Source organism: Engystomops pustulosus, chromosome 6, assembly GCF_040894005.1.
Source record: "Engystomops pustulosus chromosome 6, aEngPut4.maternal, whole genome shotgun sequence".
In the NCBI taxonomy this organism is placed as follows: Eukaryota; Metazoa; Chordata; class Amphibia; order Anura; family Leptodactylidae; genus Engystomops; species Engystomops pustulosus.
In genome coordinates, this window is record NC_092416.1 from 108,497,273 (window position 1) to 108,518,654 (window position 21,382).

A 21,382-nucleotide genomic window follows, 5' to 3' on the forward strand; every position below is an offset into this window, starting at 1 on the left:
TAACTACAGCCCCAGCAACTGCTACGATGACTGCCAAGACCAGAGGCCCGTATTCGCCGTATGTCCGGGGCCCCTGCTGTGCCCCCGGCTGTAGTTATTCCCCTGGATGTATTCAGCAGAGCAGCGCAGGGGTACGCGGGGATAATTTAGGGGCGGCACCTCCCTCTCCCTCCCTGCAGCAGCCTCCTCCGTGTGTGAGAGAGGAAGGGGAGGAGTCTGTCTGCCTGCAGCCAATCCCGGAGCTGGATGTAGCAGCGCGGGAGATTCATACAGAGGAGACTAGAGAGCTTCATACTCCGGAGACATCCAGCACCTGAAAAGAAGGAGTCAGCAGCCGGGAATCATCCAGAGATAAGTGCTCCCTCCCCCCTGTGTCTCCTCACACTCTACAGTAACCCCTTAGTGTCCTTTGTGCAGGAACGGCTACGAAGCTCCTAAGTGTCCCTTACAGACCCCTCTGCATCATCCCCTCATATCTTCCCCCACCACTGCATTTCTACATTAATGTGAGGGCCTGCAGCGGTCGGCGTCTGTATGGGGGAGGGCCTGCAGCGGTCGGCGTCTGTATGGGGGAGGGCCTGCAGCGGTCGGCGTCTGTATGGGGGAGGGCCTGCAGCGGTCGGCGTCTGTATGGGGGAGGGCCTGCAGCGGTCGGCGTCTGTATGGGGGAGGGCCTGCAGCGGTCGGCACATGTATAGGGACAAGCTCAAATGTAAATTATCTATTTTTTATCTTACAGGAAATTACCATTGTTTTGGTCCAGTGGCGGCTTAGTAGGGGGGGCGGGAGGGGAACACTCCTTGCTGTACTAATGACTGCTGGAGCCATTGTTCCGTCAGTGTCCCTTTAAGCATATTGTACGGCTCTCGCAGAATTATATTTTAAAATATGTGGCGCTTATGGCTCTCTCCATCTCTCCGCCAAAAAGGTTCCTCACCCCTGTGCTATGAGAATGCCGAAAGTTGGGAAGGTTCTGGAAAGGAGTAACACTAATTACTAAAGTCTATAGTTTGACGCTGACGGCAACCCCAGTGGTCTGTCTATTAGGCCTGTTAGGTCAGAATAATTACGAAGATGGGGTAACTATTGGAATTAGTGTTGCACCAGGGCTGGAGGCGTAGGTTAATAAACTGTACATGATTTGGTAAGAAAAAAAATGTTTGTTCAAATTTTGCATTTGCCCTACATTTACAACAGATATGGGGTCCATGGCTGGGACTCCAGTATGTCACAATGGGATCCTATAAAGTAATGCATCTGGTCCGGAGTGTTGCGGGTAGGGAGGGAGGGTGTTTGTCTCTGAGGAAGGGAGGGGGTATGGGTATCTGTTTCTGTAAAAAAAAAAAAGTTAAAAAAGCAGTAAAAAAAGGATTTGATTTTTTAAAAAAATAAATATCAAATATTCAGTCATTACCACTAAATTTAGACAGAGGTTATCCTATGAACATAGTAAAGAATAATCAAATTGTTGCTAACAATAGAGAAAGTAATTAACCTCTTTTTTTCTACTTACACTGACAACAGTAGAAAAAAAAAATTTCAAAAACCCTACTTAAGGACACCCGACTTACAGACAACCCATAGTTACACACAGACCCCTCTGACATCTGGTGAAGCTTTCCGAATGCTTTACCAAAGGCCCTGATTGCAATGATCAGCTGTAAGGTGTCTAATGAAGCTTTATTGATAATCCTTGGTCCCATTACAGCAAAAAATGTTTAAACTCCAATTGTCACTGGGGCCAACATTTTTTTGTCTGGATATACAATTATAAAATATACAGTTTCGACTTACATACAAATTGAACTTAAGAACAAACCTCCGGACCCTATCTTGTATGTAACCCGAGGACTTCCTGTACAGGCAGTCCTTAGGTTACGTACAAGATAACTTAAGAACAATCCTACAGAAGCTAAGAACAAACAGCCTGTTCTTTTTCCCTCCACCTATTTATTCACCATCAGTAGAGATGAGCGAACATACTCGTCCGAGCTTGATGCTCGTTCGAGCATTAGAGTACTCGAAACTGCTCGTTGCTCGGACGAATACTTCGCCCGCTCGAGAAAATGGCATCTCCCGCCGTTTTACTTTTTGGCGTCAGAAACAGAGCCAATCACAAGCCAGGAGACTCTGCACTCCATCCAGCATGACGTGGTACCCTTACACGTCGATAGCAGTGGTTGGCTGGCCAGATCAGGTGACCGTGGAATAGACTAGCCCCTGCCCGCGCTGCTCGGATCATTCTGTGTCTGGATGCCGCTAGGGAGAGAGCTGCTGCTGGTCAGGGAAAGCGTTAGGGTGTTCTATTAGAATAGTGTTAGGCAGGAGTGATTCTACAAGAACCCAACAGCCCTTCTTAGGGCTACAATAACGTTATACATTATTATATTATTTGCTTGTGGCTGGGCTTGCGGGCAGTAGTAGTGCAGCTAGTACCATATTGTGAGGAATTTGCAGGGGGACTTGCTACCGTTGTGTTTAGCTCTTAGTGACACACATATCCACCTCAAACACCAAAGTGGGACAATTTATTAGGGGTTTGATTAGAATTAGGCAGAGTCTGCAGTTTACACTTTAATTTGGAAAATGTTTAACCCGAGGGCTAGGGGTAGAGGACGAGGGCGTGGACGTGGGCGTCCAACTACTGCAGGGGTCAGAGGCCGTGGTCCTGGGTGGGGGGAGACATCACCTGCTGATGAGGGAGCAGGGGAACGCCGCAGAGCTACACTCCCTAGATTCATCATGTCTCAAGTTACTGGGACTCGTGGTAGAGCACTGTTGAGGCCAGAACAGTGCGAAGAGGTGATGTCGTGGATTGTGGACAATGCTTCTAGCCATTTGTCCACCAGTCAGTCTTCCACGCAGTCCACCCATGTCACCGAAATCAGCACTCCTCCAGCTCCTCCACCTCAGCCTCCTTCCCCCCAGTCTGCCCCCTCCCAGCAAAATTTGGCATTTGAACCGGCATACTCTGAGGAACTGTTTTCTGGACCCTCCCCACAGTCACAAACCACTTGTCCGGTTGCTGCTGAGCAATTTTCCGATGCCCAGGTTTTCCACCAGTCGCAGTCTGTGGGTGATGATGACTTTATTCACGTAGTGGAAGAAGTGTGTAAAGAGGTGTCGGACGATGAGGAGACACGGTTGTCAGACAGTGGTGAAGTTGTTGTCAGGGCAGGAAGTCCGAGGGGGGAGCAGACTGAGGGATCGGAGGATGATGAGGTGACAGACCCAAGCTGGGTTGATAGGCCGGGTGAACACAGTGCTTCTGAGACGGAGGCGAGTCCTATACTAGAACAGGTTGGAAGAGGCAGTGGTGGGGCCAGACGGAGAGGCAGGGCCAGAGCTGGTGCATCAGCGCCAAATGATCGCCGTAGTCAAGCTCCCGTGGCGAGGGCTAGATTTTCAGAAGTCTGGAGGTTCTTTAAAGAAACACCGGATGACCGACGGACTGTGGTGTGCAACCTTTGCCAAACCAGGATCAGCAGGGGTTCCACCACTACTAGCTTAACTACCACCAGTATGCGCAGGCATATGAATGCTAAACACCCCACTCAATGGCACCAAGCCCGTTCAACTCCAGTCGGGCACACCACTGCTCCTTCCCCTGTGTCATCTGCTAGTCAGCCCCCTGCCCAGGACCACGGCCCAAACACCTCCCGTGCGGAAACCCCATCTTCGCCTCCACGATCCTCCACAGCATCCACCAGCGTTCAGCTCTCCATACCCCAGACGCTGGAGCGCAAAAGGAAGTATAGCGCAACCCACCCACACGCCCAAGCCCTCAACGTCCACATCTCCAAGTTGCTTAGCCTGGAGATGCTGCCCTATAGGCTGGTAGAGACGAGGCCTTTCGAAACCTCATGGCGGCGGCCGCCCCTCGGTATTCGGTCCCCAGCCGCCACTACTTTTCCCAATGTGCCGTCCCAGCCCTGCACAAGCACGTGTCAGAGAACATCATCCGTGCCCTGACCAACGCCGTTTCTGACAAGGTCCACCTGACCACGGACACGTGGACGAGTGTTGCCGGGCAGGGCCACTATATATCGCTGACGGCACATTGGGTTAACTTGGTGGAGGCTGGGACCGAGTCTGACCCTGGGGCTGGTCATATACTGCCGACGCCGAGGATTGCGGGGCCTACCTCGGTCCAGGTCTCAAAGGCCTACTATGCCTCCTCCTCCTCCCACCCCTCCTCCACCTCCTCCTCCGAATTACCATCCGTGGGCATGGCGCCATCAGTCGGTAGCTCTAGGCACAGCAGCAGTGCCATCGCTAAGCGACAGCAGGTGGTGCTCAAACTGCTGAGCCTAGGCGATAAAAGGCACACCGCCCAAGAGCTATTACAGGGCATCACGGCGCAGACTGATCTGTGGCTGGCACCGCTGAACCTGAAGCCAGGCATGGTTGTGTGTGACAACGGCCGTAACCTGGTGGCGGCTCTGCAACTCGGCAGACTGACACATGTGCCATGCCTGGCCCATGTGTTAAATCTCATAGTTCAGCGTTTCCTCAAGACATATCCCAATCTGTCTGATTTGCTCACGAAGGTGCGCCGCATCTGTGCGCATTTCAGGAAGTCCAGCACAGATGCTGCCACTCTCAGGGCAGCGCAGCGCCGCCTCCAACTGCCCGCTCACCGACTGTTGTGCGACGTGCCTACGAGGTGGAATTCAACATTAACCATGTTATCCAGAGTTTACCAGCAGCGCAGAGCGATTGTAGACTGCCAGATGTCAACTTCCACCAGAACTGGTAGTCAGGTCAGTCAGCTTCCTCAAGTCTACAATGAGGAGTGGACGTGGATGTCTGATATCTGTCAGGTGCTGAGTAACTTTGAGGAGTCAACACAGATGGTCAGTGGCGATGCCGCCATCATCAGCCTCACCATCCCGCTGCTTGGCCTGTTGAAAAACTCTCTGGTCAGCATGAAGTCAGAAGCTTTGCGCTCGTCACAAGAGACGGGGGAAGAAGATTCCCTTGTTGATAGCGAAAGCACCCTTAGGTCTGTTTCTCAGCGCATATCGGAGGAGGTGGAGGAGGATGAGGAGGAGGAAGAGGAGGAGAATGTTGGCGAGACAGAAGAGGGGACCATTGTTCAGTCCTTCACTGTTCAGCGTGTATGGGCAGAAGAAGAGGAGTTGGAGGAGGAGGAGGAAATGGGCAGTCAGGCCAGTGAGGGGAGTGAATTTTTGCGTGTTGAGACTCTGGAGCATATGGCAGATTTCATGCTAGGCTGCCTATCCCGTGACCCTCGCGTTCAAAGAATTTATTTCAGCACCGATTACTGGGTATTCACTCTCCTGGACCCACGGTACAAGCAAAATCTTTCCACTCTCATCCCTGGAGAGGAAAGGAGTGTGAGAATGCATGAATACCAGCAGGCCCTGGTGCACAAGCTGAAACAGTATTTCCCTTCTGACAGCGCTAGCGGCAGAGGGCGTACTTCTGCGGGACAAGTAGCGAGGGAGAGTAGGCGAGCAGGCAGCTTGTCCAGCACTGGCAGGGGTACGCTTTACAAGGCCTTTGCCAGTTTTATGTCACCCCAGCAAGACACTGTCACCTGTCCCCAGTCTCGGCAGAGTAGGGCTGATCTTTACAGAAAGATGGTGAGGGATTACGTAGCTGACCATACCATCGTCCTAAATGATCACACAGCTCCCTACAACTACTGGGTTTCAAAGCTGGACATGTGGCACGAACTGGCGCTGTACGCCTTGGAGGTTCTTGCCTGCCCTGCCGCTAGAGTGTTGTCCGAGCGGGTTTTCAGTGCAGCTGGTGGCATCATCACCGATAAGCGTACACGCCTGTCGACTGACAGGCTGACGCTTATCAAGATGAATAAAGCCTGGATTTCTCCGGATTTTCATTCTCCAACAGGTGAAAGAAGCTCAACCTGAATAATGTATGCACTCCTCCTCCTCATTGTCCTCCTTCTCCTCCTCTTTGTACACTAAAGCATAGGAAACTGGCTATTTTTTGCCAGGGCCAACTGGCTCTAGCTATAGTACTCTATGTATTTAATTTTTCTGGAGGGCCACCTACCCGGTCCTCTGTTTTAAGCAATTTTTGGGAGTGCCACATACAGGCACTCAATTTATTTAATTTTTCTGGAGGACCACCTACCTGCTCCTCTGGTTTGAAAACTTTTTTGGACTGCCACATACAGGCACTATCCAAATTAAATTGTCTCCATAGCAGCCTCCACATGTCGTCTTTTTAGCTGGCTCCACACGTGGTCTCCATTGCTACCTCCACACGTCATCGCCATAGCTGCCTCCAAAAGTCGTCCATATAGCTGCCTCCATACATTGTCTCCTTATCAAACGAACTGTGTCAGGCAGAATTTTGGGTTGTTTTCATGGATTCCACATCAAACTTGTTAACTTTGTCGCCACCCTGCTGTGTAATCCACAAAATATACTGGCAAACTTTTATCATTTACCAATATTATTTCAGCGCTTCTTGCGCATCTGTTTACATTCCCCTCACCCGCCATATCCCAAACTTATAAGAACGCTACTACACTTGATCTTATACAAAAGGTTCTTTTAGAAGTGCTGTTTGGGGAGTAGCCTAGAGACAGGGGCTTGGATTGGCAAAAGCTCGCCTGGCAGCGGAGCGCCAGCTCCATCTCAAGATCCAACTAACAGTTTTAACTGCAGCACCTTTAATCTACTACTAGTTCACTGCCTCCATACATTGTCCCCTTATCAAACGAGCTGTGTCAGGCAGAATTTTCAGGTGTTTCACCAGATACATAGTGGAACTCAGCCCATCTGTCGCCGCCATGCTGGAGACCTGAAGTTGCAATCATAGCAGCGCAATATGAATGCCCCATACTGTCGCTCTTAATCATGGAAGTTGTCTCCATGGCTGCCTCCACATGTCGTCCCCTTATCAAAAGAGCTGTGTCAGGCTCATTTTTCGGGTGTTTCACCAGATACGTTATGGAACTTGGTCACTATGTCGCCACCATGCTGTGTTATCGACTAAATATACTGTCAACCTTTTGTTCACATAGGAAATCATTTCACCTCCTTTGGTGAAACCTGAGTCCATTTAGGGTATGTCGCCATGAGACTCTCTAGCCTGCCACTGCTGCCGCTGCCTCTGCATGCCGTCCCCTATAGTGTCAGGGTCAATTATTGGATGTTTTAGATGCTATCTAGCCTCATTCGGTCACTCTGTCATGGCCATGCTGTTGCCCATAATTTTGGCATAATGGTGCGATTAAGCAGCCTAAGAGGCATCCATGCATGCTGCCCCTGCTGTTTCCTGTCCATTTCCGTGGTGTTTCCATCCTTTTCTGAGGTTCCCAGGCCAAGCTTCCCTGTGCAGAGCCTTGGTCCCCTTGAAAAATGCTCGAGTCCCCCATTGACTTCAATGGGGCTCGTTATTCGAGACGAGCACTCGAGCATCGGGAAAAGTTTGTCTCGAATAACGAGTACTCGAGCATTTTAGTGCTCGCTCATCTCTAACCATCAGTATCCCAATACCCTTTGGGTCCAGGTAGACACAGCAATAACTAAATATATACCATTAGAACACAGTAGTCCATACATATACCTGACCATGACCTATTACAGAGCACTGTTTATTCCCACCTAATATTATGTCTTAACCAAAAATACCCCATGCAGATAGCACATGCTTAGATGGCAGCCATTTAGAGGGGGATTATCATGACAAGTGGAATATGCTATCCAGTTCTGGGCACCGGTTCATAAAAAGGATTCCCTGGAGCTGGAGAGGGTTCAACGTAGAGCCACAAAAATAAGGGGTATAGAGGGTCTCAGTTATGAGGAAAGATTAAAACAACTAGATTTATTTAGTCTGGAAAAGAGGCGACTACGAGGGGACATGATTAATTTATATAAATATATGAATGGTCCATACAAAAAATATGGTGGTAAGTGGTTTCAGATTAAATTAAAAGACGAGGGGGCACCGTCTCTGTCTGGAGAAATAAAGGTTTAAATCACCAAAGGCGACAGGGCTTTTTTTTTACTATGAGAACTGTCTATCTGTAGAATTGCCTGCCTCAGGCTCTGGTCACAGCAGGGACTGCAGAGAGCTTCAAGAAGGGTCTAGATGCCTTTTTACACCTAAATAACATTGATGGTTTTGTTATATAGAATTCTTTCCCCTAAATCCCTTCTTCATGCAATCCCTTCCCTTCCTGGGTTGAACTTGATGGACAAGTATCTTTTTTTTCAACCGTATAAACTAGGATACTATGAAGTGTCAGTAAAAAGTGTGATTTTTGTATACAGCTCCCAATTCCTGACTTCAACCCCTTGCTTAAAGGGGTTTTACGGCCGCAGACATTGCCCCCCACTTTCTAGATAACCTATAAACACCGACTACACTAATTCAAAATTATTAATGATTCTTGGGGGTTTTACAGATAATTAAATTGCAAGTTAGAAGGTCAGCAGTGTTTTCTACGCACCCATCTCCAGGGAAACGGCAGGTACACATTCCGTAGCACTGGCCGCGCATGCGTGGTCCGCACTCAGCGATCCGCAGCCACTTACAAGCCCCAGCCTCCTGTGTGCGCGCACATGTGCCACACACAATGTAATACGCGTAGATGGCTGCATTACATATATGGAGCCACATTGAGCCATAATACTAGCGCACAGAACAAGCAGCCAATTGCTGCTGTTCTGTGCATGAGCACACTCTACTCCGTGGGAAAGGAGTATCATGGGACTTAAAGTCCCCATGTGGAGTGCTGCAGCCATCTTGATTCATCGATCCTGGCATTCAGGAATAAAAAGGTAAACCATTGTAAAAATAATGATTTCCACATGATTTAAGTGGAAAACATTGTATTGGTATGAGTAGAGGGTGTCAGCTAATGTCTGTAAGTACGGTTCATATATAAGGCGCACAGGACTATAAGGCGCACCTTTGATTTCTGAGAAAATCAAAAGGATTTTTTGTGCGCCTTATATATGAACCATACTTACATACGGTAATTAATTTTTTTCCCCATCAAAAGGTTTTACCTATATAAATTTGATACTTCATGATCGTATGGGCCCAAATAATAAAGGGGAGATGTAATTTAGAGCAAATAGGGAAAGTTGTAAACGCAAAGCCCACGAAAAAATGTGGGTTTTTTTGGTCAATTTCACCGCATTCGGAATTTCCTTCCCGATTCCCAGTATATGGCGTGGACTATTGAATATGTACAATTTGTTACACAAAAAAGAAGCACTCAGAATTCTATACACAGGAAAAAAAACGCTATGGATTTTTAAAAGGAGGGGAAAAAAATGGAAACTCAAAAACAAATAAGTCATCAGCGAAAAAGGTGTTAACTTTTGATCATCTCTGGTTCTTTTACATTCAAGCCATACAAACACAATCCATAGTATATATATGAAGGGAGAGTTTATTATGACAGCTGTGTTTCTAGGTGATACAATTCAGAAGATACAATGGTTTGAAGTGTGCCCCCCATCCATCCTGTCAGCTGAAGGAAGAATGAGCTTGATTTACACAGAACTTCTGCACAAGTACTTGTACACTGTACAATTGTAGCTAAATCTACCCTAGAGAAGTGATGGATTGATGCCATACATATTTTGTTTTTTGTTTTTACATTTTACTGCTCATTAAACAGCCTTAAAGGGGCATTTCCACAAAAACAAAAATTCTTATATATACTCAGGATAACAAAATAACATTGAATTGGAGAAAGTGCTAACAAAAAATACAGCATTTTAAATAAATAATTCCAATATTTAAATAGCGCACACAGATTACGCAGTGCTACAAAAAGCTTGCCAGATCTTAAAGGACACCGGTCATCAGGTCTGTGTCACTTGTCCTGTCACTACTACCTGTTGGAGCAGCTCACAAGGATCCCATCCCAGCCTTTATCTAGTTATTTCATACATTATTCATTGTAACATCACATATTTTTTATCAAGTAAATGAGGCTGGTCACATGGTCAGAGGCAGTGATGTCACCCCTGTTACCCCTCCCCTCTTCCTGCTCATGTCTGTGTGTAATGTATAGTAAAGTATTGCTGGTATCTGTGCTGCATCTGCTGACATGCTGCATCCTCCTAATATACAAGTGAGAAACACAGACATCAGCTACACATGAATCTGACATGTTCTGCTGTAACATGGCTGCCTGTATCCCTCCTAAACACACACACAGGCTGCAGTGGGTGTGGCCACCAGCAAGCACATCATTATACAGCCTCACATCGTTATACAGGCTGTCAGTCATGCACTGGGGGCGTGGCTGTGCCTCCCACTCATGAATAAAGTGGACAGCTTGAATATGCTAATGCTTCATTGGACATTTCACAGGTCATTTGCATACAGCTTTAGGACCTCATTGCTTAGGTTTACAGGCATGTAGAGGGACAATGAAGGGATAGAGGCAATGTTCTCTAATGGCAGTTTATGAAAATATATTTAGTTTAGGGGGGTTATTTTGCATGACGGGTTCTCTTTAAAGGAAACCTACCACTTAGAATGGTCGGTGTAAGCAGTAAATACCGAGCACCAGCTCAGGGTGAGCTGGTGCCGGTACTTACTTTCGTTAGTGTTATAAACCGCTGTATCGCGGTTTTAACACTTTTTAAACTCTAGAGCAGAAGAGGCTTCGGCGCTTCACGCGACCGTGCGCACGCAACGTCTCCGGCATTTCCTATGTAGGCGCGCGCACGATACCCCTGAAATTCTAAGTGGTAGGTTTCCTTTAAGATTCCTCTGACAGGAATGGCTTCTCTTGTACAGCAGGAGCAGAGGGAGGGGCAGGAGGCAGAGAACACTAGAGACAGAGACACTTTCTGCCCAGCAGCATGCAGAAGAGACCTGCTCCACAGACAAGAGAAGAGTGTGGTATTGTGTCTTATATCCATCCATGACTCAGAAAAAGAGAAATTAGATGAATCAATGTGTCAGATATTAGTAATATCTTCAGAAGAAAAATGAAAGTGTAGCTAAACCCTGTACCATGATAAGCACATTGTCAGAACGCAGGATCTCACAGCACAGAAGAGCCAGGAAGTGTTTGCTCAGCTAGTGCCAACCCACACTGCCTAGGCCAGCCTAGGCCATAAGAAGAGTAAAAAAGCGCAATAAAATATTGTGTAAACATCACTAAATTTGATCAAGAGTGTACTTAACGATGCGTGGCATACTATTAAGGCGTGCAGTAGGTGCCGGCTCAACTTCAGAACCGGCTTCATACAGAATGGGTGTCAGCTGCAACCCTTCTGTAACGTCCACGACAGGAGATTTTTCCAATCATGGGCCCGATCCTCCGCTGGCAGCTCAAGGGTGTGCCAGTGCACCGGAACTGTGCGACCTAATCCGGGAGCCTCCTGGCAGGACTCATGTGTAATCCAATGAGCATGTGCAGCATCTGTATTGCATTATGTTAGCTCTATTTTAGCTTGAACAAGCAATCAGACATTTTTGTCTGGGAAAAAAAACAAAAAAAAAAAAAACAAATAAAATTTAAAAAAACTAAAATTAAACAAAAAGAAAGTTAAAAAAACACCACAATTCCCTATACACAACTAATAAGGTACAAATTTGTCGGTTCTATTTCTGATTTAGTGTTTTTACATATCGCCATGTCTAACAATCTGTACAATAAGGCCTGCTCGGTGAATGCTGTAAAGAAACCCTGAAAAAAAAAAAAAAAAAGTAAATTTTTTGCAGGTTTATCAACTCGCTTTACAAAAAAACAAAAAACAAAAATAAAAAAAAAAAGAGAGAGAGAATCTAAAAAGTGATCATAAAAAGTTACAAGCACCAAAATGGTACCACTTAAAAAGAACAACCTGTCACACAAAAGATAAGCTCACAACCAGCTCCATCAACCAAAATATACTGTAGTTATGCCACTTGCAAAAATGGCGATACTAAAACAAATGTTCAATTTTACTGAAGAAAAATTTGAAAAAAAACTTCCAAACACAATAAATTCCAAATAAAACAATATAAATGAGGTATCACAGTATTCATAGTGAACCGTAGAGAAGAATATTCTATTTTTATGCTACAGTGAACACCCCCCAGAAAACGCTAAAAATATGAAACAAGGATTATATTTTTCTCCACACATGAGAGTTAATACAATCAAAACAATTTTCTAAAGACCCATTAAAATGCAATCCACAGGAACAGTGAAGGGAAGCCATGGCACATCCAGGTAAAATCCAATTATCTCCTTTATAGAATGCTCATTAAAAACGGCACACAATAAGGGCGCATGGTCGGTGTAGGTACAAGTTTTGGTGCACTGTACCTACACCGACCTTGCACACCTATTGTGTGCCGTTTTTCATGAGCATTCCATAAAGCAGATATTTGGATTTTTCCTGGATGTGCCCCACACTTATCTTCAGGACTCCAACTATACAGAATCTTGGGTTTGTGAGATCTTTTTTCTTTGACTTTATTGTATTTGCCCACGAAAATGATTTTTTTTTAAGTGCTTCCTGTTCGTGGCAAGATGGCGGCCGTTCCTGGCGGCCATCCATCCTGCCCTGTGGACCAGAGGAGTTTCATCTCCCTCCCCTCCACCCAGTTCAGGATCAATGCTTATCAATGAACTTATACCAGCAGGTCTCACCTTATTAGAGCAGCACTTCGAAAGGAAGGAGATCAAGGCACTCAGCAATCAGAACATGGTGTTGGTCAAAAATAAGGACAAAAGGGATGTCCTTGTTCTTACCACAATTCATGGGGACTCGCGCACCCTCAACCCTGTACGAGGAACCACCACCACCGCCCCCAAACCAGATGGCATCATGGCTTACAATAAATACATTGATGGGTTTGATCTGTCAAATCAGGTGCTGAAGCCATGCAGCACCCTAAGGAAAACGAAAATATGGTACATATGGTACAGTGTGCATATTGTACAGATGATGCTGTACAACTCTTACATGCGGTTCCAATGTGCAGGTCATGCCGTATCATTTTTCCATTTTCTAGAGGTGGATATTAGGGAACTAATATTTAGATAAGGATAGGGATCCAATACCTATGCATAAGATGCCCCCCCTCCCCCCATGTTTTGCCAGGACAACTTTTCCCAGTGAATTCCGATGCTTCTAAAGGAAGGGCTCAGAAAAGTTCCAAACGGGGTTAGGAAGAACACTATATACTACCATATGGACCTGCGAGACTTCCAGAGCGACAACATTTTAGTTGGTCCCGTGGCAAATTCCGACACCTTATACGCAACGCATTCACAATGTACGTCCAACCTTTGTTACAATTATTCCTTTTACAGAAATGAATTCACAACTGTAAGAAATTGCTCACCATACCACTCGTTTATTTCCTTGAGCAATGTAGTTTGCAAACTAGGGTCACTAGTAGGATTTATATAGGCTTTCCCCTCCAAGCCTCTGAATTTATTAGGACATCCTTTGCAATTCTCCAAGTTCTTTATTTATTTCTTATTACTATTAATTTCTATTCCAAGTGCTTTATCATTCTGGAGCCCTTTTTTACTTTCTGACTAGTGTTTAGGATTACATGTAGATCTTTCTAACGTTAGGAAACATGACTTCCTAATCAGAGACCTGACATTTCACAGTGGCACAAAATGAGTGTCACATAACGGACACCAAATTTCCAGAAATAATTGCAATTCGTCATCTATTGCACATCATATTTGGAAACCAACTGTATATTCAAAATGCTCATTTCATCACTTGTATTACACTACACCATATATGACACCTTGCTAAATTCTCCAAGCTGTGTGTGCAAAAATTAGGGTCACTTTTTGTGTTTTTCCCCCTTTTTTTAAGGCTCCCAAAATGAATTCTGACATGAAAAAAATCCTTTACATCCAAACCATTGTGAAGATGCATATTTTAGTGTTCAATGAATATATTGTTGGAAGTGAAATTACACTTCTGTAATTTCACTTCCATTTATTTTTCACCCTCATGAAATGTTCAAAGGGTAAACAAACTTCCCAAAGGTTGTTTTGAATATTTTGAAAGTTGCAATTTTCTAAAATTATGTCATTTGTGTGTGTGGGGGCGGGGGGTTGTGTGAACCTGAAAAATCACACCAAAAGTTACAACCCTCCTAACATGCTAAAAAAAGGAAGGATGCTTGAAAAATGATGCCAAGTTAAAGCAAAAATATAGAAAATGTTACTTATCATGTTGTTTGGTTATATGACTAACTTTCCAAAAAGTAAAATAATTTGAATTTGGAAAACTGTTTTCTTCAAAGGTTTTGACAAATCTCCGTACTAAATTAAAGGAAACCTACCACTTGTAGTGGCAGGTTTCCGATGGCAATACCGAGCACCAGCTCAGGGTGAGCTGGTGCCGGAGCTTATTTTAGTTAGTGTTTTAAACCGCGGTATCGCGGTTTAAAACACTTTTTAAACTTTATAGCCGGCGCAGGCAGGTACGCGCTCGGCGCTTACCGTGCGCGCGGCTACATAGGAAGTGAATGAGAGCCGCGCGCATGGTAAGCGCCGAGCGCGTACCTCCATGCGCCGGCTATAAAGTTTAAAAAGTGTTTTAAACCGTTTTTAAACGGTGTTTTTAAAATAAGCTCCGGCACCAGCTCACCCTGAGCTGGTGCTCGGTATTGCCATCGGAAACCTGCCACTTCAAGTGGTAGGTTTCCTTTAAGCAATACTAAACATATTGCCTAAATTTCTCAAGCAACAAAGTTCATTATGTCACGAAAAAAAACTAAAATCACCTGGATATGTTAAAGCATTCCAAAATTATGACCACTTATAGTGACATGTCAGATTTCAAAAAAAGGGACTTGACAGGAAGGTGCAAAATGGCCAATTCATTAAGGGGGTTAAGATCGAAAAGATGAAAAATGATTTAATTAGTAAAACTAACCTATCAAACAAAAATGAAACACTAAACTAAGAGGCAATGCATTTTCAACAATAACATTTAAAAGAAGAGCAGAACAGAACTGCAAAATTTTACCTGGACATTAAGGTACCAATGACCCTTTGTCGTCACAAAAGGGTTAAAGATACAACATCCATTAGCTTCCCAATCCTTCAACACCCAGCAAATTCTACACACTTACCTTTGTAAAAAGTGAGTTGACACAAAGCCATGGGGGTCATTTGTCACAGGATTGCGAAATAATTTGCTCTTGGTCTGTGCTGTAACTATTGTGCCATCTGCTAGAGAGAACCGATATAATGGAGTGTCTGAGTGGCCGTGGACATATGCTACAAGGACAAGATAAGAGCTGGTATGAACAGAAATAGAAAAAATAGATCCGTGGCAGTATTTTAACAGAACAGCAGAATTGTGCCATTTACATGTAGTTCTGCACTTCAAAGATATAAAAAAGAACAATATGGAAAGCCAACCTTCCTGATAGTGGCGTTTATAAGTCCATGCTTGCCCATCACTGTGACAAAGAAACCTCTGAATACAGCGGCGGATTGTGTCCTCAAATCCTGGCCTCATGGAGTTGCGCAAAGAATTAGGGTCGATATTTACCACCTTGCCTAAGATGACATTACAATAAGTAAATGCAGTATATAAGGATAATTACTGCTGTGATGGAGTGGGTAACAAAGCACTTTTACCTGAGAGGTCATGCCTTGTAATAAAGCTCTCTGGATTGGATGAGAATGCCCTTTCCACATTTGTAATTCTTCGTGCAACGCAAATCATGCATGACTGAAGATCTAATTAAAAAAAAAAAAAAAAAAAGCACAAAAAAAAAGATCACTTTACATTGACAAATCAGACAGTACATGTTTTGCATCCATCTGGCATGACTTTCTGACCTTCACCTTCCTCCATGATTGAACGAGGCTGAGAAAGTGCAAAGCATTGCATGGTCTCGTGTCTCTGCCGTGGGTCCATTCCCCCATTGCCATTATCCAGACGGTCCAGGGCAGACTTGACCAGCATTCGACAGTTGAACGTATGACTTTTCTGACGGGGGACTTCAGTGGACCAAGGAACCCCACTAACTGTACAGAAGAGGAACAGACTTAACAAAAATATCAGAAATTAGACACTGGGTATACAAATCTCTCTCTCACGTGCATAACATTTATTATGTTTAGTTGAGTGTATGTGTCCCCCTTAAGGGGGGACAGGTTAAAACAAATAAAATAAATATAAATAAAAGGTGGAATAAACCAACTGTCCGGGAGTGGCGTTCCAAACCTGTAGATTTTGGCAGGTTCTTGAGGAAGTCCTTGCGGTCGTCATCATGTAGAATGCTGTAGACGCTGGTGTTGACCAGATCTTCCTGCTTGTACTGTAAATACTGGGTGACATTTTCTGACACAAAAACAATGTTTCCATCTCGATTCACCACAAAGAGGAAACCATCCAGAGCCTCAAGACAGATGAAAGCAAAACATGTTATCTTCAACCTGCAGCTACTTGACTGCTTCCAGTCTTCAGCTAAATTACAGTAATCAATAGAGACTACCAAATTTTAATAACATCAGTAAAATATTTAAAAGGAACCTGTAAGTAGAAATTGACCTAATAAGCACTACCAATATGGTGCCAAGCCAATGAACAACATGTTTCTTTTATGACCCAGTGTAGTGGCATCATCCAGAGAATCAACTTTGAACTGAGATGTAAATTGGTTGCATAAAGTCAAGGAGGCAGACATTTTAACACTAATTGATGGTCTTGACTCTAGAGACATCACTTATCAGATCTCCTAAAGTCTGATGCATGATTTCAATTACAGAGGAGGTGACAAACAGTTCCCCACCTCGACTTTAGTGTTAAACTCTCTGCCTCCTTGGCTTTATGCAACCAATATACATTTCACTTCAAAGTTGAATTTCCGGATGATGCCACCACACTGGACTCTGAAAGAAACAAACTAGAATGCGTTTCACGCTGTTTGACAATATACTGGTAGTGGTTTAATAGGCCAAATACTGATGACAGGTTCACCTTAAGGGACACAAAAAAACTCCACTTATGCACATTTAGATATTTGAAACGTAAACAGATTTTCCAAATCTCATCAAAAGAGCCATGACACTACCGTCAGAGAATATCTCAGGCATGTTCCCCTCTCCTTGCCCAATGATCAGAGCACCATCAGAAGGAATACTCACTTGCAAGAGGAGTGGACCAAGGGAATCCTTATCGATGACACTCTGTCCTGTAGATGACACATCAGCCTTCTGGACGTCGTCATCATTTGAGGAAGCTTTCCCTGTAACAATGAATAATTCTGAAAATAAAATGCATCCCAATTGGTGAAACCCAAAGTCAGATGATACAAGAAGGATAATGCTTACTGCTCACTGGTCTGCTGAATACCCGATAATACAGCGGTTATCAACATTTTTTTCCTACGGATGAGTACAAGTTTATGTACCATACGAGAATAAGGGTTTGTGGAGACTTCAAAAGGAGGATGAGGCAGGAGCAGCTGATGACTGATGGAGTATATTTCTCACCTGCCTCCTACTATGGACCAAGATAGCAAGGGGTATTCTAGAAACATCAAGGGGAAATACGGTGTCCATATATGGCGTTTCTACATCTGAACAAAGGTCTCTACATAATATAATGTTATCCAATAATTTTTTGTGAGTTCAAGACCCGTCTAACCCAATCTCCACTCTCTACCATACCATATAGATATAAGTACACTGCATTGTTCTGTAACTAGACTATGGACTTAGTGGTTGGGAATGGGAGGACTATATCTAACCAATACCTTCCATAGAGTAACAGTGTTACACAAGTTCAATGCATTGGTATGTAGAGATGCATCTTCTCAGAGATCTCTTTAGATCACTTTTTTATCCTTTAAATATCACTACATTATTTTTTTATTTAATAAAAAAAAATCTGAGAAGATGCATCTCTACATTTCAATGCATTAAACCTTTGTAACTCTAAGCAAGTTCATGTGAAGAGCCCATAGGGTTCCGAGTAAACCTCCTATCCCTGGAGCAATGCCACGTCCCATACTTATGAAATTGGTGGTATCTAAAGATAGGGATTTGATCCTCAGGAAAATGAGACAAATTGGGAGAACTGAATATGAGGGACACTTACTCAGATTTTTTCCAGACTTTGCGGTTGATATTCAAAAGAAAAGAAATAGTTTTTTGAAGCCAAGAATAGGCTCCGCCAGAAGGAAATTCAATATTCCATGTTGTTTCCAGCCCGCCTGCAAATAATGTGGAAGGATAAGACGGTTTTTTTTGATAACCCCAATGAAGTAATAGAATGGCTAGATAGGGTTGTGAACTAAACTGCCTTTCCCTGGCTCCAATTTTCCTTTGTTTCCGTTTTTGACTTCTGTAGTTGATGGGGTGGATTGTGGGGTGTGGTCTCGGGGGAGGGGGATGCTTGGGTTAGAGGCTGTATCTGAGACCTATGGGCTTGGGACCCAGGGGATTGGGTATCGGCCACCTGGAGGGTGGGGTGGGAAAAGTTGTTTTGTTTATGTTTTTTTTTTTTTCCCTCGCTTTTCTTTTTCCGTGTCTCTCTCTCTCTCTCTCCTATTCCCCGTCCATGTTATCTCCCGGGATAGAGGTTAAACTAGGTTCAAATTAGTGGCATGAAAATCTTGTCATGGAATGTTAGAGGTTTGGGTACCCCCGCGAAAAGAGTGGCGGTTTTTGATCTAATAAGACGGCAAAGCCCAGATATAATCGCTATCCAGGAAACCCACCTTGTGGGGGAAAGAAGGGATGTTCTCAAAAAACCCTGGATAGGGAAGTCATACCACTCTTTCCACTCGTCTTATTCCAGGGGAGTTTCCATCCTTATGCATCGAAAATTGAGTTTTATAGAAGACAGGGTAAGAATAGATTCTGAGGGCCGATTTATTTTTCTGTCAGGTATCTTTGAGGGGAAGAAGTGAGCAATTGCAAACATCTATGTGCCCCCACCCTTCTCCCCAATATTATCATCCAGTTTTATACTTTTTGTTCAGAGATAGTGGACCCCCTTACAATTCTCATTGGTGATTGTAACACAGTAATGAACTCTTGTATTGATACTTGGCACATAACGCACGGGAAGGTCTCTTCACATAAAAACTCGACATTGGAAAAATTGGTAAGGGATTTCAACTGGTTTGACACATGGAGAATATTTAATCCGGATAAACGGGAATTTTCCTGTTTTTCCGCTTCACACCAAGTATTTTCACGTTTAGATATGGCCTTAACTAATGGTAAGGCCTTACACTATGGAGACAAGATCTGTTTTGGGAGTAAATGGTCACGCACCGTTGGTGGTAACGTTTAAAGTAGGCGTTCGCCAACCACCCAATAAAATAAAAATTGCACCAACATGGTTAGGGACTTTAGGCAAACAAGAATGGTTCACTAATAATTTGGTTAATTTTTTTTTGACAAATAAGGTGTCAGTTGAAAAGGATATTGTATGGGACACAGCTAAGGCCTATATTCGGGGGGAATACAAAGCTCAACTTTGCAGGTATAAAAAAACACTTAAATGATGGTTTGATGGAACTGGAAGAGAGGGTTAAGAAAATGGAACAAGAATTTCTTAAGTTACCCACGGCATTGAATAGACAAAATTGGGAGGACACACGCGCATGTTATACTGATCTGATTAAGATACAGGCAGATAGGAAAATCGCAGCACAGGCCAGGAAAGGATGTATTCAGGCTAACACCTCTGGAAAGATGCTCGCCAACCTGGTCAGAGACAATAGGGAGAATACGCATATAGTGGGGGTTGAGAAACCTGGAGGTGGGTTCACGATCATCCCCGAGGAGATCCAGGAGATTTTTACTGCCTATTATGAGGACCTTTCCTCATCCCAGATTTCATCACCACAAAGAGAAATAGCAGAGTACTTGGGTGGTTGTATTATCCCACAGGTTTCCAGGGAGGGGAGAGATGCCCTCGATAGGGAAATTAGTGTGGAGGAGGTCCAACGGGTGTTGTCCAGTTCACCGAGGGGCAGCGCGCCGGGATTGGATGGCATTCCCTTTGAATTTTATGATCTATATAAGGAAGAACTTCTGGGGCAGTTGGTTGAGGTTTGGAATTACTCTCTAGAAAAAGGGTGTCTTCCCTCTTCAATGAGAGAGGCTTTCATTACTCTAATACCAAAACCTGATAAAGATAGACGTAAAGTTGAGGCCTATCGTCCCATCTCCCTTATTAATGTTGACAACAAATTACTTGCTAAGGTCTTATCTGAAAGATTGAAGACAGTGATTAGGGAGGTGGTACACGTGGACCAAAATGGCTTTATGCCGGGAGGCTCGACATTGGATAATCTTCGTAGGCTTTTCTTAAACATGCAGGTCCTGCCATCCAATCCCGGACAGCGCTCTCTAATGTTCCTGGATGCTTCGCGGGCATTTGATACCCTGGAAAGGAAATTTTTATGGCAAACATTGGAAAGAATGGGTTTTGGCCAGAAGTTTATTTCCTGGGTGAAACTCCTATATTCTGACCCAGCAGCCAGAATATTAATTAATGGGCAGGTCTCCAGACCCTTTAATCTAAGTAGAGGTTCCCGGCAAGGATGCCCACTCAATTACTATGGAGCAGCTGGCATGTAAAATAAGACAAGATCATGACATCGTCGGGTTTAGATATGAGGGTACGCATGAAAAAAATTTCATTATATGCCGACGATGTTTTGTTATACTTGGGAGAATACAGGTCAATTGAAAGAGTCTTTGGGGTATTTAGGGACTTCGGGAAATTATCCGGATTACGCATAAATTGGCAAAAATCGGCATGGATGCCCCTAGACATAGCGGCAGTAGATCCTCCACAGCAATTGATTACTATTGATAGGGGCCAAACGGTAAAATATTTGGGCATTAATATTACAGACAACTTAAAGGATTATGTAGTTAAAAACATTCTTCCAGTGGTAGCCAACCTGAGGAAGAGAGTTCAGGTGTGGAAAAAACTTCCACTAAATATGATGGGAAGAATAGCGGTGGCCAAGATGATAGTACTCCCTAAGCTGCTATACGCCTTAGCGGCCCCTCCGGTAATGATTACGCATAAAATCTGTAAGATCATTGAAAGCCTATTGGCCGATTTGGTATGGAGAGGCAAGCAACCTTAAGATGGCAGTACTTAAAACAACCTTATGAAAGGGGTGGGTTTGGATTGCCGGATTTGAAGTTGCATTTTATTATATCTCAGATAAAGTATGTTTTGGTTTGGGACAATTTCACCTTGGCCACCCACTGCAGATTTGAGTTGAAACAGTATAATTATAATGTGTTAGAACTACTTGAGACTGGGATCTGGAAGAGCCTTAAAAAAGACAGTTCATTGCCCACGCTGAAGCTTATGGCTGGAGTTTGGGAAGAACTAAAGTCTAAATTTAACATCGCGGGAATCTCTGCCATTACCCCTAT

General features: G+C 44.2%; 1 protein-coding gene across 14 annotated transcripts in view; it reads right to left on the reverse strand.

Moving 5' to 3' along the window:
- Nucleotides 1-21,382, reverse strand: part of NCOA3 (nuclear receptor coactivator 3) — a 393,748-nt gene that overhangs the window by 298,511 nt on the left and 73,855 nt on the right. For 10 of the 14 annotated variants that reach the window (XM_072110548.1, XM_072110547.1, XM_072110549.1 and 7 more), the window contains exons 4-9: nt 17,111-17,229; nt 16,188-16,362; nt 15,800-15,988; nt 15,596-15,697; nt 15,374-15,514; nt 15,082-15,229 (exon numbers count right to left, since the gene is read on the reverse strand). In XM_072110548.1, coding sequence (XP_071966649.1) covers nt 15,082-15,229; nt 15,374-15,514; nt 15,596-15,697; nt 15,800-15,988; nt 16,188-16,362; nt 17,111-17,229 — 874 coding nt within the window. The remainder of the gene's footprint in view (nt 1-15,081; nt 15,230-15,373; nt 15,515-15,595; nt 15,698-15,799; nt 15,989-16,187; nt 16,363-17,110; nt 17,230-21,382) is intronic. The other 4 variants (XM_072110552.1, XM_072110545.1, XM_072110544.1 and 1 more) reach the window with 3 other exon arrangements.